The sequence below is a fragment of the Urocitellus parryii genome, chromosome 4 (genome assembly GCF_045843805.1).
Source record: "Urocitellus parryii isolate mUroPar1 chromosome 4, mUroPar1.hap1, whole genome shotgun sequence".
NCBI classification, from domain to species: Eukaryota; Metazoa; Chordata; class Mammalia; order Rodentia; family Sciuridae; genus Urocitellus; species Urocitellus parryii.
In genome coordinates this window covers 30760979-30778653 of record NC_135534.1, presented here as the reverse complement: position 1 = coordinate 30778653, position 17675 = coordinate 30760979, and the positions used below count along the sequence as shown (strand labels likewise).

The 17675-nt window shown below is 35.4% G+C and overlaps 1 protein-coding gene across 1 annotated transcript in view; it reads left to right on the top strand.

Annotated features, from left to right (window-relative positions):
- Positions 1–15910, top strand: part of Pdhx (pyruvate dehydrogenase complex component X) — a 70255-nt gene extending 54345 nt beyond the window's left edge. The window contains exons 8-11 of the mRNA XM_026404387.2: positions 4192–4250; positions 7680–7838; positions 12975–13039; positions 15397–15910. Coding sequence (XP_026260172.2) covers positions 4192–4250; positions 7680–7838; positions 12975–13039; positions 15397–15655 — 542 coding nt within the window. The 3' untranslated portion in view covers positions 15656–15910. The remainder of the gene's footprint in view (positions 1–4191; positions 4251–7679; positions 7839–12974; positions 13040–15396) is intronic.
- The last annotated feature ends 1765 nt before the right edge of the window (positions 15911–17675 follow it).

Here is a 17675-nt window from a genome sequence, read left to right as displayed (position 1 = left end):
TTGGGTCAAAGCAGCTTCGGTAGCCAGAACCCCGCCTCTCCGATCCCGATACACTCTCCGCTGGGAGCTGGCTCCAGCAAGCGACCCCCACGGGTTTCCCAGCCCCAGGCCAAAACTGTTCCGGGAGTCAGAACCCAGTCGCCCCAAGCTCAGCGCACGCTCCACTTGGAGCTGGCCTTCACCGGCAGTCTCCGCAGTTTCCTCAGACCTGGGCCAGGTTAGCCCCGGGAACCAGAATCCAGCTGCTCAGTGCCCCGCGCACGCCTTGCCAGGCAGGAGCCTCTAGGAGTATTCTCCACAAGATCCCCAGTCCCGAGCCTGAGCAAGAAATCTGTCTGCTAGACGCAGGCAAATACCAGCCTGAATTCACCTGTTCCGTAGCTGAATGAGCTGAGATCAGTAGAACATGGGGATGATTACATCATCTCTCCGAAATGGCGGCTGCTGTCCTCCTCTGTGGTCCGACCGGTGTCTGGAACCAAACTGGACCGCTTCTCTCCTCTGTCTCAAAGCCGGAACTCAGCACTAAGCGCTGCCAATGTACCACTGTACCACTGGCGGGAGCCCCCCGAATCCGTATCGCTGCTCCCCCGCTCCTGTACCTTGCCGCTCCCCAGCGCGCGCCACAGACTCCAGAGGCGGTGCGATCGCCTATCAGGCTATGCGACCCTCCGTGCGGAGAATTGGAGCTCCCACAGCCAAACCTTGCACGATGGAAATCTGTCCACTAGATTCTGGAGCACCTCAATTTCACTGGAAATTCCCAACAAGATAGCCTTCAGCCGTTTCACATCGTCTTTCTCCCGCTCAGTGACGCGGCGCACTGGGGTGATGCACTCCCTTCGCCGCCATCTTCTATCTCATCTTCATTTTTGAAACGTAATTCTGTTAGGTGTAAACTTTTGAGTTAAGGGTCTTTTGTTTCAAAACTTTTAAAGATAACATCCACTGTCCTCTGGCTTGCAAAATGTCTGCTGCTATTATTAATCTTTGTTCCCCTGTGTATGCTTTTACCCCTTCTTGTTTTCTTCAAGATTTTCTCTATTAGCAATTTGACTATTAAATACCTAGGATTTCTCCCCCACTTCATTATATTTATCCTGTTTGGGTTTTTCCTTGGCTTCTTGTTTATTGTCTTTAACCATAATTTTGGAAAATTTCCAGAATTATTAACTGTATCTACTTTGTGTGTTTTCTCTTTGAGTTTCAAGCTATAGTGTTAGACTGGATTAGCTGAACATGTTAGATGCTCTGTTCTTTTGGTGCACCATTTTTTTCTTCCTTATGCTTCGGTTTGGATAATTTTTGTTTATGTAAGTTGAAATTCAGATTCTTTTCTCTGCTATGTTTAGTCTATAAAAGTTGACCAAAAAAATATTATTTATGTTGATAGCATGTGTTTTTCTCCCTGGATTTCCACTTGGATGTTTTTCATAGTTTCCATCTCTGCTGATCTTCCCCGTCTGTTCATGCACATGGTGACACACTCTGTCCTATACACTCCCGTGCCCTGACAGTGGGTAATCATTTCCTGTGTTGGTCTCCTCAGAGCAGATTATCTGCCTTAGGCATTCAGTTCATCTCTTGGCTTTGTACCCTCAGCTCCCTAAAGGGTTCAGAAAAGTTAGGGTTTTGTAATTTATCCTGCTTTTTTCTCTACCCTGTTAGGGTGGGAATGACTTTCTTGCAGCTTTCTACACTGTGACCAAAAGCAGGAGTGATAAGTCAGTTTGTATTCAGACTTTCAGCATTTCATATGAAGACAGACTGACTGCTGTTTAAAGATAAAGGAACCAAACGGAAGGCCATTCAAGAGAAAGGGATACCTTTTGAAAAAAAAAATTATAAAATAGACATTATTATTGCTGTGGGTATATACGTGACTGCATGACCAATGTAATTCTGCAATCTGTACACTTGGAAAAATGAGAAATTATATCCCATCTGATTCAAATGTATGATATGTCAAGATCATTGTATTGTCATGTGTAACCAATTAAAACAAAACAAAACAAAAAAATTAACTATGGAAGCAGTCCTCATATCTCTAATCATACTTTCTTAGTCATAAAATTTTCCTGTTTTCTTCCTGAGACAAGAAGCAGTAATATTTCAATGGAGTTACGGATTAACTTAGTATCTTTACATAGTTTGATAAATTAAGGATTTTCTGATGAGTCTTAAGAGAACCCACATTATCTGAATTCCTCTTTCTTATATGAGGTTATATAATATCTGTAAAGTTTGTTCCATGTTTTACTTTTTTAAGAACAATATGCCAACGAAAACATTTGTTTTTCATTATTAGTACATCATTACAAACTGTTTCCTATTCAGTAAATGTCATTAGTGTTCAAAATTTCTATAATAACAACAAGTTAAAAACAGAAGAACTGGAGGAGAATCTCCTTTGTACATGTTAGAATTGAGATGCCTGTTAGCCATGTAGGTAGAAATAGCACATGGGACATTAGATGTACAAATCTAAAGATGCAAATAGCTTAGGATAGAAATAGTATTTGGAGGATTCAGCATCATATAAATGGTATCAAAACCATGAAACCAAAAGTTTCTGTTTGGGTGATGCCAACATTAAAAGGGGGGGACTGAGTGAGTAGACAGTGAAGAAACCCACGAGAGAATGGTGACACAGGAAGTAGTAAGTGAAAGTGTTTCAAAGTGAAGAAATTGATCAACTCAAGAATGTTTACAAGTGTTGGAATACGGTGAGGACAGAACTCCAGGTGAGAACTGGGCTTAGCCAGTAGATTTGGGAGTCATCAGCAGCTAGGTGGCTGTAGAGTTTCACTCTATGCTTACAGAGAGTAGGTGAAGTGAGAAAGAGACTCGGGGAGCTGTGCAAGGAAGTGGAATGAACTCGTAAAACATGTGCATGTATTTTGAGTTTTTCAGGCCAAATCTTTTGTGTGGTGTTACTATTAAAAGTCTCTGAACACTGAAAATTTATTTATATTTCTACTCCTTGAGGGATTTTAAACAAACAAACCAGAATGTTCGTATGTTTCTGGGTATCCGAATTAGAAGAGCTATACTCTCATGGAGCCAACATTTACTATGACAGTTTGTCAGTATTTCAGTTCCTGGCAGTTAATCTCTTTCTAAAATCTCCAGCATACCCGAAAAGAACGATTGTTCATATGAAATTCCATGATACTATAGTAAGAGGATATGTGTGTCTTGCCACATACCATTGACTAGATCTTTTTCTAGAATCTCTTTCAAGAAAGAATTGAGTGTGGTTTATGTTTTCCAACACCTTTATACCATTGCAAAAGCAGAGGTATAAAGCAAATACTTTAGCTCTGATCAGTTCTGTGGAAAGGGAGGGGACCCCAGCTTTATCTTAAAATCATTATGTATACTAGGAGGAAATAAATTCAAATGGATTCTCCATAAATCTAGACAGAGAACCTCATTTTATTCATTGCACTAGGACCTATGCCAACATTGCTTCATCTTTGGCATTTGCCATATCCTGTCCTGTTGAGTTTAAAAGAAGCTCTTGTTTAATATTGTGGCCATCCTGAATTCTTTTTAACCCCCATTAGTAAGAAGTAATTTTTGAACATACCCTATAAATACATATAATTGTTTGTCTAAAGCATTTACATATACTGCTCTTCTACTATGGTTAATATATTACAAAGCATGCACAGAATAAGGACATTTGAAGAGAAAGAGGGAAAAAAAAAAGAATCATCTTGTAAACTTCCTGGTTACAAACAACACAGAGAGAACATTTGTCTTTTTAGAGATATGGAAGTTGGTTCCTTTCTTTCTAATTATAGTCGTTATATATCCTTAAACTTCTCGTGCATAATATCCAAGTACTTTTAAAAAATTGTAATGAAGATCCAGAAATGATATTATATGTGTATGTGGCCAGGGGGAGGGGGGTGCTGGGAATTGAATCAAAGGTTTTGAGCATGCTAGGCTTATATTGATCTATCTTTAAGATTCACCCTCAGTCCCTAGAAGTGAGCTTTTACATTTATTTTTTATCTAGGAATCATATCAACATAAATTTTTCTCATAAGGGGAAATTTACATCTATGATATTTTTTATCATTGTCTGTCAGAGCAGTTCATAATTTACAAGTTTGACATTGTAAAGGTCAGTGGTAAAAGTTTTAATGTGAATACTAATTTTAATGTTTATTTTTCTTTCAGATGACATTAAAGTGTCAGTAAATGACTTTATCATCAAGGCAGCAGCTGTTACTCTTAAAGTAAGTGACAAGCCCCAAAATAATTTTGGCTTCTAAAATAGTCTCATATCATGAGATTTTTATAAAAAAAGAATAAAACTCATTTTTAAGTAACAAAAATTTTATGATTTTATTGCTGGAAATATCCTATTATTTAATCTCACTCCCTTGTTTTACAGGTGAAGAAATTGAAAATTAAAGGGGCTCACAAACTAATATTAGCAGTTTAAAGACCATTTAATCAACAAATACTAATTGAAGAACCGGGTATGGTGGTACACACCTATAATCCCAGCTACTTGGGAGGCTGAGGCAGGAGGATCACAAGTTCGAAGCCAGGCTCAGCAACTTAGCAAGGCCCTAAAAAACTTAGTGATACCCTATCTTAAAATAAATATGGCTCAGTGGTTAAAGGGTCCTGGGTTAAAAAAACAAATACTAATTGAACCACTGTCTTATGCTAAATATATTTTAAGCATTTAAGCATTAGAGAGTAATGAACAAAAGCCTATGTAGTTTCTGCTTTCATGGGTATGATATTCTAGAGGGGGTCCAGTAAACATGTCAGGTGGTGAAAATGTTAAGGAGAAAAAGAAAGCAGGATAAAGAGCCAAAATACTAGGTGCTGTTTTTTAAGAGTAAAGGAAAGCCTCTCTGGCAAGGCTACAGATAACAGAAGCAGGAATCAACAAAAGAGGGGGAGTGAGCAAACTAGGTATGTGGTGGAGGAGCACTCCAGACCCAGAGCAGCAACCCAGAGGCTCCGAGGACTGGGTTGTGTTATCCAAAGTCACGGCCCTGAGGGTGTACTGAGGGTGTAGCGTGTCAAGAGTGGACAGAGTGGAGAGATTTTTAAAGAAGCAAAAAAGAAGGATTCAAAGGGAAACCAAAGGCCGCCTTGAGGCCTTCTCAGCCGTGGTGAAGACTAGTGCTTTTATTATGAATGAGAAGGATGCTTTTGAAAGTTTTAAGCAAAGGACTAATGTGATCAGACTTACTTTTAGAGGCGGGAGGCCGATCTGGTCATGTGTGACTGTAGCCAGTGAGGAGGCCGCAGAAGATGACCGTGGCTCCGACTTGGGGTAGCAGTGGAGCTGCAGTGAAGGGAGGTTTTGGTTACATTTCAGAAGTAGAGCCAAGGGCACTTAATAATGGATTTGATATGGGACATGGGAAAAAAAATAAGGAGTTCTTTTCAAGCAGTGGGAGGGGTAGACTTACTCCGTGTATTAAGACTGGGAAAACGGGGAGAGAAGCAAGTTTGAGGTAGGGAGTCTCTAGTTTGCTTTTGAGTGTGTTAAGTTTGAGGAGCCTAATAGGTGTTGCAGTTTGGCTAGCAGGAAGACAGGTGGAGTGGAGGTGGCTGGCTGGAGATGTAATCTAGAGCCCAGCTTCCTGCCTTCCCACTCAATGCCATTTTCCATCCTGCCTTCTCTCTGTAATGAGGCTGTTTTCTAAGTTGCTACTTGTTTAATAATGTATTTGAATTGCACTTAAAATGGATTCGTTTTTATTTCTCAAAAAATACAATAATGGAGAACTTTGAAGGCAAGCCTTTTCAACATTTTTTTTGTCATATGGCTTTTCTCTTAACCAAATATTTTGAACTATAATCACGAATCATTTTTATACTCCCTAAAAATGACTCTCTAGTGGTCATTAGCTGTTTGCTAATGTTTCTTTTGTATATAAGAAACTATAAGTAATTGTGCTTTAAATTTTATACTAGCTTTGTCAGGTCTTTCTTTTATTTGTTTGCTCTGTGCTCATTTCAATAAGGATTTTTATTTCTTAAAGTTTTATAGAACTCACCAGTGAAATTTTGAACCTAGTTCTATTTTGAGGAGGGCATCCTGGCTGTTTTTCTGTTTTTCCCCTATTTTTAATTTTATCTTAAACCAATTATGAAAACTTGTATGTTCCCAGAAAAATCAACTTTTGCATCTATATTCTCAAATTTATTAGCTTAGCATCATTTAAATTTATTTCTTATAATTATTTAAATGTCCTCATTGTCCGAAGCTATTTGAAACTCTGTATTGCTTCTATAATTGCATGTTTTGTGTTTTCAGTTTATTTTATTTTGCATTTTTTCCTTTATTTTCTTAGCCTCATTTTGGTTAGAAATATTTGGTTAGAAAACTGAATGTGTAATTCATTTTAATTCTATTTTTATTAACAAGGCTTAAGATTATAATAAATTTTGCTTTGGCTGCAACTTAGACTGTGTCCCATGGTTTTTTATTACATAATTTCCTAATTGAATTTATTTGCCAGATAGTCTTCATTTGTGAGGGGTTTTTGGTTTGGCTTGGGTTTTAGTTTTACTTTAGTGTTGTCAGAATTTAAAAATCTTACAGGGGTTTGAACCTCATTTTTTATTCTTTTGACATTATCTCATTGTTGAATGGATGAATGATCTGAGCCTTAAAAGATGGAGAAATGTAAACAGCAATGAAGAAATGATGTGAAGGCCATCCTGAAATGTGCAGAAGCCTAGCATGGCAGTGAGAGGTTGGACCAAGAGAGAATTCATCTTAGGGAAGTCATCACAAGTAAAATGATATCAGTACAGTGGAATCAAAATTGTGCACCGCCGTTCTTAAATGGCATAGTGAACAGCTTGGATCTTATTCTGTAGAAAGCAAAGAGTTTTGGGGATGAGGGCTGGGGTTGTGGCTCACTGGCACAGCACTTACTGACATGTATGGGGTCCTGGGTTTGATTCTCAGCACCACATATAAATAACTAAAATAAATATCTGTTGACAACTAAAAATACATTTAAAAAAAGAATTTGGGGGATGAGAAATTAGCTTTTTATGTCTATTTTCATTTCTCTCTCATCTTGTGATATTTGACACAATGCACTGATTCCATGCATATGGTCATCCCATCTGTTTTTCCCTCCATCTTTCAGTATAGTTGTTTGTATGTTAAATGTGTACATGCTCATATGTAGTATGTATCTTATGAAGCTTGGGAAACCGCTTTAAATTGGGTAGTCATTTATTGAGGGTTTGCTAATATATATTTCAGAGCTGTGCTAAAAAATCAGGCTTCCTTTATGCCAAAGGAGTATAGTTGAATATCACTAACCCTTTCTGCTCCCTTCTCCCCCTCAAGGTCATATTGCGTATCATGAGGCAGGAAGCATAATGATCATTAACTGCCTTCTGGCAATTAGTTTGAATAAAGGAAACCCTTTTTTAGCCATGATGTAAAAAGATCAGAACATACACCATCAGGATTTCCTCAAGCTTGCTTCAAAAAATATGTGTTTAATTATTTTTCTTAAACATAAATAATAAACAACATAGAGATTGGAACCATGTTATGTATTTTCTTCTATCCAACTATATTCACTTTGGAAAATAGATAAAATGTTAATTATTTTTCTGTAACCACCTCAGTCTAAAGTTTTAATAACATGTTTTTTTTCTACTTCCAGCAAGTGCCAGGAGTAAATGTAAGCTGGGATGGAGAAGGCCCGAAGCAACTGCCCTCTATTGACATTTCAGTGGCTGTGGCAACAGATAAAGGTTTGATTACACCAATCATAAAAGATGCTGCTGCTAAAGGTATACAGGAAATTGCTGACTCTGTAAAGGTATGTCATAACAAATACTATGCTTTCAAATTGTTAGCAGATCCTTTCACTTAATTCCTTTCCAATAAAGTCTTAACCTTCTGGTTACACCGTAATTTATGGGGGAGGGAATATTTCAAGTGATTCTCATCTGTGTATTATAAACGTTTAAGTGTTTATTCAGATATGACCCAATTTAAGAAAATTTAATAATCAAAAACTCAGAAGTAAAATATAGATAAATAAGAAGGCTACTTTATTAAAAAGTTCCAGATACAAGCTTTATTTCACAGAATCCAGAATTCAATTCTAAAGATGCTGCTTAAGATAGTATTAGGTTATTTAAAGTTGAAATAAAGCTGAAACTACATTTCTATGAAATAATCATAGCCAGACCTCAGTATTAACAATATTCCATTCGTAAAGTTTATTTTATTCATTTCCTTTTTAAAATTGAGACCAGTAAAAGTACTTAGCATTCCAGAAGCAAGGTACTTTGTTTTTCCTATATCTTGAAAAGCAGTTTTCTTTTTTAGCTTCAATATGGAGGAATCTGATTTCACTAAAAATCTTGTTGAATAAGCAGGAATACAGGCAGTAGGTCAGCCTTTACAGCCTCAGTAATTTGCAAGGGTATTTTTTGGCCGAAGTATCATAGGTCTTGAAGTGTATATATTGAAATCTTCAGGTTCATTTGAGTAGCTGATTTATTTTCTTTTTCCATCTAGTAAGAACCTATTATATGTTTAGTGGTAGAACAAGTTATAAGATGAATAAAAAGAAGATAAGACTTATTTGGTGAGCTGACAGTATAAATGTGTAAGACTCTTTGACCAAAATAAATAAGTGGTGGAAGTTTATTTTGGTTTTAAATGCATACCCCTAAATGTTGAGCTTACTTGAATTTTAGACTTAAATGTAATTAAAGGTAAACTCAATGTAGTTGATATTTTAAGGTGCTTTTTTCCTCTTTTGAAGATTTGCAGAGTATGTGTGCATGGGTGAAAATGCAACTTTTTCTTAATTGAAGGGTCATATTAATATGTCCAAGTCAAAAGTCAAAGTAATAGATTGATTTACTGAGACATTGTACAGTGATCTCCCTTTATCCCACATAGGAATGCATTCCAGTGGATGCATGAAACAACCCTAAATATGCTGGGGTTTTTTTTCCTATACCTACATACCCATGATAAAGTTTAATTTATAAATTAAGCATGGTAAGAGATTAACAACTAATAATGAAGTAGAATAGTTACAATAGTATATTATAATAAAATGGCCAGCATCACTATTCTTGCCCCTAGGGCTTCCATTTTTCAGTAAAATAAGAATTATTTGAATATAAGCACTGTGATACTGGGACAGTTGATCTAGTACCAAGATAAGCTGAGTGACTGGTGGGGAGGTACATATATATAGTGTACATGTACTAGACAAAGGGATGATTCATGCCCTGGACAGGATGGTTGGTTCAAGATTTTATCCTGCTATTCAGAATAGCAGACAGTTGAAAACTTACTGTTTATGTCTCAAATTTTCCATTTAGTAATTGCAGACTGAGGTTGACCATGGGTAACTAACTGAAGCTGTGGAAAGTAAATTAGCAGATACAGGGGCTGTATACATGCCTTTAATTCATCAAGGTTTCTCAGCAGCACTGAGAATACATGCATTTCAGTGTTGTTGTGAAGTTCAAATGAGATTAAGTGTTGATTACACATGAAGTATAAGGTACTTTTTAAATGTTAGTTACCGACCTTAACGATAGACCTAGAGATTTACGTTCATATTCATTAGATTTTATTTATTTTTTTTAACAGAGAGAGAGAGAGAGAGAGAATTTTTTAATATTTATTTTTTAGTTTTCGGTGGACACAACATCTTTATTTTATTTTTATGTGGTGCTGAGGATCAAAACCAGCGACGCGCTCATGCCAGGCGAGTGTGCTACCACTTGAGCCACATCCCCAGCCCTTCATTAGATTTTAAAAATGAACCATGTGTATGGTTTCTTTGTTTCTGGGCAATGTAGCAGTTTAGCAACTGTAATATGTAAAATAGTTATATCAGCATTCTCTTTCCTTGAGTCCTGAAAGAGCCTAAGTTTTAGAGGTAGTGAGGCACTCTGAGCAGCCTCCAGCGGGGCCTGACTGCAGTGGGAAGGCAGTCAGAACCTTTGGAATGTAATGGTCCCTGGTAGTCCTTGAGCATTTCCTGGTACTTGGCACCTCTAAGGCTTGCTAAGCTTTGAGTACTCCTCTGTGCTTTCCATTCTACCTGCTTCTTTCCCACCCTGCTGTCTGTGATCAACATTCCTCCCTTGATCCTCTGATGTGCCAGGCACTGGGTTCAGTATTTCATTTAATCCTGTTAGCCCAGAGTGATGTAATGGTAGCAGTGAGGATTTATTTAAACCTAGCCAGTTTGATCCTATATCTCGTCCTTAATCACCTCTACATCATACTACCTCTCTCTTCTTTCTTACTGTTTACTTTCTTTTTTATTTATTTACTTTTCCAATTCTCCTTGTTTGGCACCACTTTTTCTTTCTCTTGCTCCTAGTTGCCAAATAATTGGATTTGATTGGTCTACCCCATACATTCTTGTATGGAGCATTTTTGCTGGTCATGTCTCATGCCAGGCCCGTGGATCACATGGTGCAAAGCATAACAAACTTTATCCGTATAATCACCCCTGGTTCCATTCAGGAATAAGGCGGCTTGGAGACACCCTGAGGCTTTTCATAAGAAGCAGGCACCATGCTTGGTATATTAGCAAAGCAGCTCTTTAGTGTACAGAGCGAGAGACCTGATTTTTTCCAAAATTAGCGTCTTGCTGAAATGGTTTAGAAGATATAAACATGATTTTTTAAAAAATAAATAAATTTAGGGTGGTATTGTTGTAACTATGGCTTCAAAACTATGTGTTTTGTGTCTTTTTCACAAGGATAATGTTCATTTAGCTGCTGTGAAATAGCAGTCATTAAAAAGCATTTATGCAACAATTAGAAACCTTGAGCATATGTTTGTGTCTATATGCATGTGCATGTGAATGCGTCTCTTTCAATATGTGAATTAGAGTTTATATTAGAAACCCAGAGAGAGAGTGTGTGTTTGTGTGTGTGTCTATATGCATGTGTCTGTTTTAATATATGAACTAGAGTTTATATTAGAAACCTAAACAGAGAGAAAGAGAGAGAGAGTGAGTGTGTGTGTGTGTGTGTGTGTGTGTGTGTGTGTCCTTCATATCCAATAAAGATTTGGGCTCAATCCAAATCAAGCAAGATCATAATGGAATCTGTCCTGCTCTGCAGAAAACAGCATCTGCCTGGGTATCCAAGTATAGCTGCATTTTTTCTTTCAGTAATAATTGCACTCTCCTGTGCTTTGGTGGTTTCTCAATGAACTTATTTAAATTTTTTTTTCAATAAAAACTTTTGTTGATAATTTTTGAAGAGTTTGTAGATCTGTGGATCCCTCATTAAAGACACCTGTGCTACCTGTGCACTTTTTGACCATCAGGAACTGCAGGTGCCAGCCAAGTTCAACTGTGTAATTCCATGAATAAATTAACATAGTAGAAAGCCCTAGATCCCATGCTAAGTTTAATTCTTCATTAATTGTAAAGGTTTAAAAGCAGAGACAAAGTTTACCTCATAAGGACCCAGTGAATTTTTTTGAATGAATTAGCAAAGGTTATGAACTATTGTAGGAATATTTGCTAGCCTCTTTTCCTTTCAGCTGGATTCTTCAGGTAACATGCACTTAGTTTTAAAGTTCACATTCCCAGGAGATCCCAGTTAGAATTACAAATTTTCAGAATCAGCAGACTTTATACATATTTTGGTCTCTTATTAAAATTCATTGATGGATATATCCTGCTGATAGATGATCTACAGAGACTGTATACAGAGATATGATAAATTGTGGCATAAAGGTGTATTAAGAATTGTAATGCAGAAAATATTAATAATAATAGAACTCATGTAAAAATAAATAAATAAATAAAAATTTATTTATTCCTGCCTGGTAATTCACAGGGATCTGTTGAGATCATCTGCCATTAAAAAAAAAAAAAGTCTTTCAAAGTTCATGTGATACATGTTTGTTCAAATCATGTGCATAATTATATTGCTTAAAGGCCAAAGATAATATGTTTGTAAATTGTTCTAATGTTCCAAGCATTATACAAGCCAAAGCTTATCTTCATTTTCACTTTAAATTCATGTAGAATTATAAGTAACTCTATCCAAATTTCTAATTGTTTCAGTTGGCAATAAGTCACAATAATGTGTTGATCACTTTTGGACTTAAGTTGTTTATGGTTTAAAATTAAATAGTTCTTAACTATGATTGTAATAGTATTACATGTTGGCTAAGTAATACAAAGTATTAAGTAAGCCTCAAATTTATTTCATATACCCAAATGACTGGCTTTACTTTTTTTTCTACCCTTCCCCTCATAAATTAATTATTAATTTTTGTGTATAATGACTCATCCTCTGTCCTTTGCTTTTGAAGCATTGAGAAATAAAGATTGACAGAACTACAGTTAATTTCAAGTGCAAGTGAGAGGAAACTTTAACTAGTTTTCTAAATGCCTGTGTCATCTGGCATTTCCCTCAGTTTTTAGAAATCAGTATAAAAAGTGTGATGTGAAACTAGTAATTGTTATATTCCTTGTGACTGGTTCATTCAGGAAATGTTTCACCTGTGGTTTCCAGAACTTAAAAAAAGCCATTCTCTGAGGTGTACTATAATTCCACTTCTGAAAATTTATCTGGAGTATTTCAGAAGAAATCAGTGAACCAAATTATAACACTAGGTAAATGATTAAGTAAATTTTGGCAGATGCATTGTTTAGAATTTTTGTCTTACAAGGAAAATTTTTGTGTATATAGAAGATACTGAAACATTATACATATTATTGATGTACAGGGTTATTTGAAAAAAAAATTAACGACTTGCTGAACTTTAGCTCCTTGGGTTATCTGTAACTTGTTCTTAAAATTGTATTAAAGAAAAGTATATATATATATCTAACATGTTGTAAAGTTGTGAGAGTAAAGGTAAGAGTGTAGCCTGTACAAATATTACAAGTGACATGTATATATAACATTCTTTTGTTGTCATGCTTCATTTTCGTTTTTCTCAGGCATTATCAAAGAAAGCAAGAGATGGAAAATTGTTACCTGAAGAATACCAAGGAGGATCTTTTAGGTAAGATTTAAATTCTTAATTACCAGTAGCATCAAAGTAATAGATATAATTTATGAAGTCCATGTCAACCTGTTTTATTTATTTATTGAAACATTTTTTTTAATTTAAGCAAAATATTACATAATTTATTTAGATAACAGAATATGTAAAAATATTTTTTAGACTAGTTATGTTATAAGAACCTATACTAATAAGAACCTACTAGCATTGAACTAAGCATTCTTTTGAATGGACAGTGACCAGCACGAAATGACATTCAGGTTCTTAAAATCTTATTTTAAATAATGAACTTTTATTTTAAATGAATTTATAAATACAATACATTTATAAACCTCAGCTATTTTCTTTCTATTTATGATCTCTGTGTTAGTTATTATCAGCTGTATTTTTAAGTGTCTCATACAGTAAAATGCACTGAGCATACCTTGAATATTTTATAAAGAAACTTGAGTAATCACCCAAAGAAAGATAGAAAACATCACTAATATCCTAGAAGCCTCCTTTTATCACCCCCCCCCCCTCAAAGGTAACCACTGTGCTGGTTTGGGGCTTTATGTAAATGCTATGTATTCTTTATTGCCTGGTGTTATTTTTTTTTTCATTCATCACCAATGTCTGAGAGATTCACCAGATTGTTATGTGAAGCAGCCATTTATTCATTATTGTAGAATATAGCATTCTGTTGTATAAAAGTGCTAGTGTCCATTTTACTCTTGATAGGTATTATGTTTCCAGATTGGTACTATTGAAAATAATTGATACAGTGGGTGTTCTTACTGGTGTATTATGGTAACTATATGACATTTTTGCTTTATAGACACTATGGACCCAAAGGTAGAATTCTTGAATTAAAAGCTTTAATAGATACTGCCAAATAATTTTCCAAAATGGTTATACAAATTTATACTTCCTTCAGCAGTCCTTCAGAATTCCCAGTGCTCTACATTCTTGCCAACATTTTAATGTTAGCTTTTAAATCTTAATGATTCTTCTAGGGTGTAGTGGTGCTCTTTATTGTCAGGGAAATGCCAGTTAAGAAGGTTGAGTACTTTTGCATTTTTCAGCCATTTGGGTATCTTGTAACTCATCAGATAAAGTGCTGTTGAAGTCTTGCATCCAGATTTGAAAGTTATTTGTAGGAGTTATTGTTATTTCCAGATACACAGGCCTTTGTAGGATAGGTACTAATTCAGATGCCTTTTCCTATGTGGCTTGCCTTTTGTCTTCCTTGGTGATTTTTTTTTTTTTTAAATGAACAGAAGTTCTGAATTTTAATGATTTCTACTGATCAGTTTTTTGTTTGTTTGTTTGTTTGGCACTATTTATTTTATTGGGAACTTTTTGCCTGACCAATAGTCATGAAGTTAATTCTTCTATGTGGTCATTGTGAAGCACTCTATTTTTACTTTTCACATGTAGATCATAGTCATCTGAAATTGGATTTTACATGATAATGAAGTAGAAGTCAGGGTTTTCTTTACCTCCCTCATATGGATATTAATTGAACCCAACATATATTGAAATTTAATTTCTCCTCCATAGCATTGAGAACATGACCATGTATGCATTTGTATGCTTAATTGTTGTTTTTTCTGTCTCTTATTCTGTTATAACTAAACTACAATAGCTTTAATATATGTTTAGGAAAATTTTTCAATTTTTTTTTTTTTGCTCTTAAGATTGTCTTTTCTAGCTTTTCATATTCCAAATAAATTTTAAAATCAATTTGACATATTTTATACATACATACAGCACACGTGTACATGCTCCCCACCCTGGTCATATTTTGTTTCCATTAACTCTTGACTGACTGGAGGAAAATTATCATCTTCCAAGTATTAAGTCTTGTTGAGTTTTCTGAGTCCTTTCAGTTATGTTTTATAATTTTCTTTGTAGAGATCTCATGTTATTTCATTAAATTTATTTCTTGATATTTGATATTTAATACCATTATAAATGGCAATTTTTTAAATTTCATTATCTAATCATTGTAACATATATAATTATGATGTTTTTATCTAGTGACTTAAATTCACTTATTAATAATTTATCTTTAGAACCTTCAATTTTCCATGTACATAATCAAGTTATAGTGATTCCTTTTTTTTTCCCTAGTATTTATACCTTTTCTTTTTCTTGCCATATTTCACTGCCTAGGACCTCCAGTTCAATGCTAAATGTTTGATAATAGATATAATGTTCACATGCGTGCTGATACATATCCTTTAGTCTTTGAATAGCTCCATAGAAGGTTCAGTAGCACAGGTACTGTTTTTTAGTAAAATAAAAAAAGATGCTTCAAGGAAAACATTTTTGGCTGCATACGTACCACCTTCTGTTGCCTTTTCCCTCTCTAGTATTTCCAACCTGGGGATGTTCGGCATCGATGAATTCACTGCAGTGATCAACCCTCCACAGGCCTGCATTTTGGCTGTTGGGAGATTCCGACCTGTCCTCAAGCTCACTGAAGATGAAGAGGGGAATGCCAAACTGCAGCAGCACCAGCTCATAACAGTCACAATGTCAAGTGACAGTCGAGTGGTCGATGACGAACTGGCTACCAAGTTTCTAGAAAGTTTTAAAGCAAACCTAGAGAATCCTATCCGGCTTGCCTAATCCTCTAAATCAAGAGGCTAATTGAATAGCTGTTACCAAGAAAATAATTAAGTATTTAAGTATGAAAGAAAGTAAATGTTATTTATTTAAGGGGAAAGCATTTGATCCAAGTTGTCTTTATTTTCAATTTGGGTTTATTGTTGTAGAAATAAGTAGAGATAAACTGTTCCTAATGAAGAAAAAAGAACATTACTTAGCCAGATCCATTTTTAACCTCTGGTGCTGTATAGAAGGGGTATTAAACTAGATAAAAATCATAGATTACGTTTGGCTCATTTGAACATCTTGGGATATTTTAGAATGTACAATATGTTGTACATTCGAAAATAACATTCTGCCTTAGTTGTGTTGGAGTTAGAAGTAGTCTTCAAAGAGATTTCTGCTGAGTTAGCAGTGGGACCTCTTTCTTACAAAACACTGATGTAGATATACTTGAACAATTTAATATGTACAGAAGTTTATTCTGCATAGTAGTAAATAAATAAGGATCACACTGTATCAGGGGTTGTGGCAACATTATTAAATTTTTGATGTATATAAAGCCATAAGTGTTTTAGCCATATATGTTTCTATCAGTCTCATTTTTCACTTCTGTAACACTGTGAACTTTTAAGATGATAAAAGGCACAAAAATGGAGAAAGAAAAACTAAAAAAGTTGGTTGATTCAGTGAAAGACCTTTCTTCATTTAAACTTTCATAAGTAAATGCTCGCCTTCATGCTGAGTTGAAATATATTTAAATAAATTGTTGTCTCCTACCATACACTTTAAGTTAATATTGACTTAAACCTAAATGTTGTTTCTTAGTACATTTTAATCAAGTTTGTATTGTGCAATAAAATGTGAGAAAGTATAAAAATTTCTATTTTACTTTGAATATTAGGACATAGAAGTCTAAGTAAAACCTTGAAGTAGACTAGTAGGTTCTCAGGAACATATTAAAAGGAACTCTACAGGAGGAAAGGAGGAATTGAAATAGTATAATATTAGAAAAGTAGCTGATAAGGAATGTAAAACTTTGGAAAGAGTAGAAGAGAATACTCAAGAAGAACAGATGCATTATCAGTGTTATAAGAGCTTCTCTGGTTTGGCAACTCTGCTATGCTGGTGAGATAACTGTATTTAAATTGGATGGTAATGAATGGTAATTTAATTCCCCAGTCACAGAAAGGCTCCCACTAGTTTCTGCTGGCATAAATCACCAGAAGAAAGACTGTATGGTACAAGTTACATTAGGTATGACATGATGAACTATTAAGACCTAACAAAAGAGTCTTCTAAAATAATTAGTGCCTCAGTGTATCAATTGCTAAGAAAATCCTTAATTTAGTTACTCAATTTTAATAGCCATTTTTAAAAATAGTCTTTGAAATTTTTGTCATATTAACTTTCTGAAGTTTGTAACCAAATGCAATTTTCAAAATAACTTTTATAAATTACATTATTTTCAAGGTCAGATTTTTGTCATCGTTGGTTTGGTGTGGCATTTTGTTGGCACTGGGGATATGACCTATGGGTGCTTTACCACTGAGCCACATCCCCAGCTCTTGAGGTGTTTCTGATTGTTTGTTGAGACAAGGTCTTGCCAAGTTGCTGAAGCTGGCCTTGACCTTGCAATCATCTTGTCTCAGCCTCCTGAGTCAATGGAATTACAGGCATGTGCCACTGCACCCAGCTCCAGAGTCACTTTTGCAGAAATTATTTGGAGGGATTATTTTTTTTTCCTGGTTGTTTTGAGCATTAGAGCATGAAACAGCCATAAATAATCTTTGACTTGGAGTTCTGTTTTCCATGGACTAATGTCCATAAACAGAGTGTACCATTTCCCTGTAGTTGAGATGGGTGGTGATGCCCACCTCAACCTGTCTTGTAGAACTATTGTGAACTGCACACACATGTGGTGTCAGGTAAAGACATTTTAATTCTTTGTGGACAACACAGCTGGTCTGTTCATGTAACCAGTAAAAAGAATTTGATTACAGTGTAACATCAAAGAATAATGCTGGTTTGAGAAAGGAAT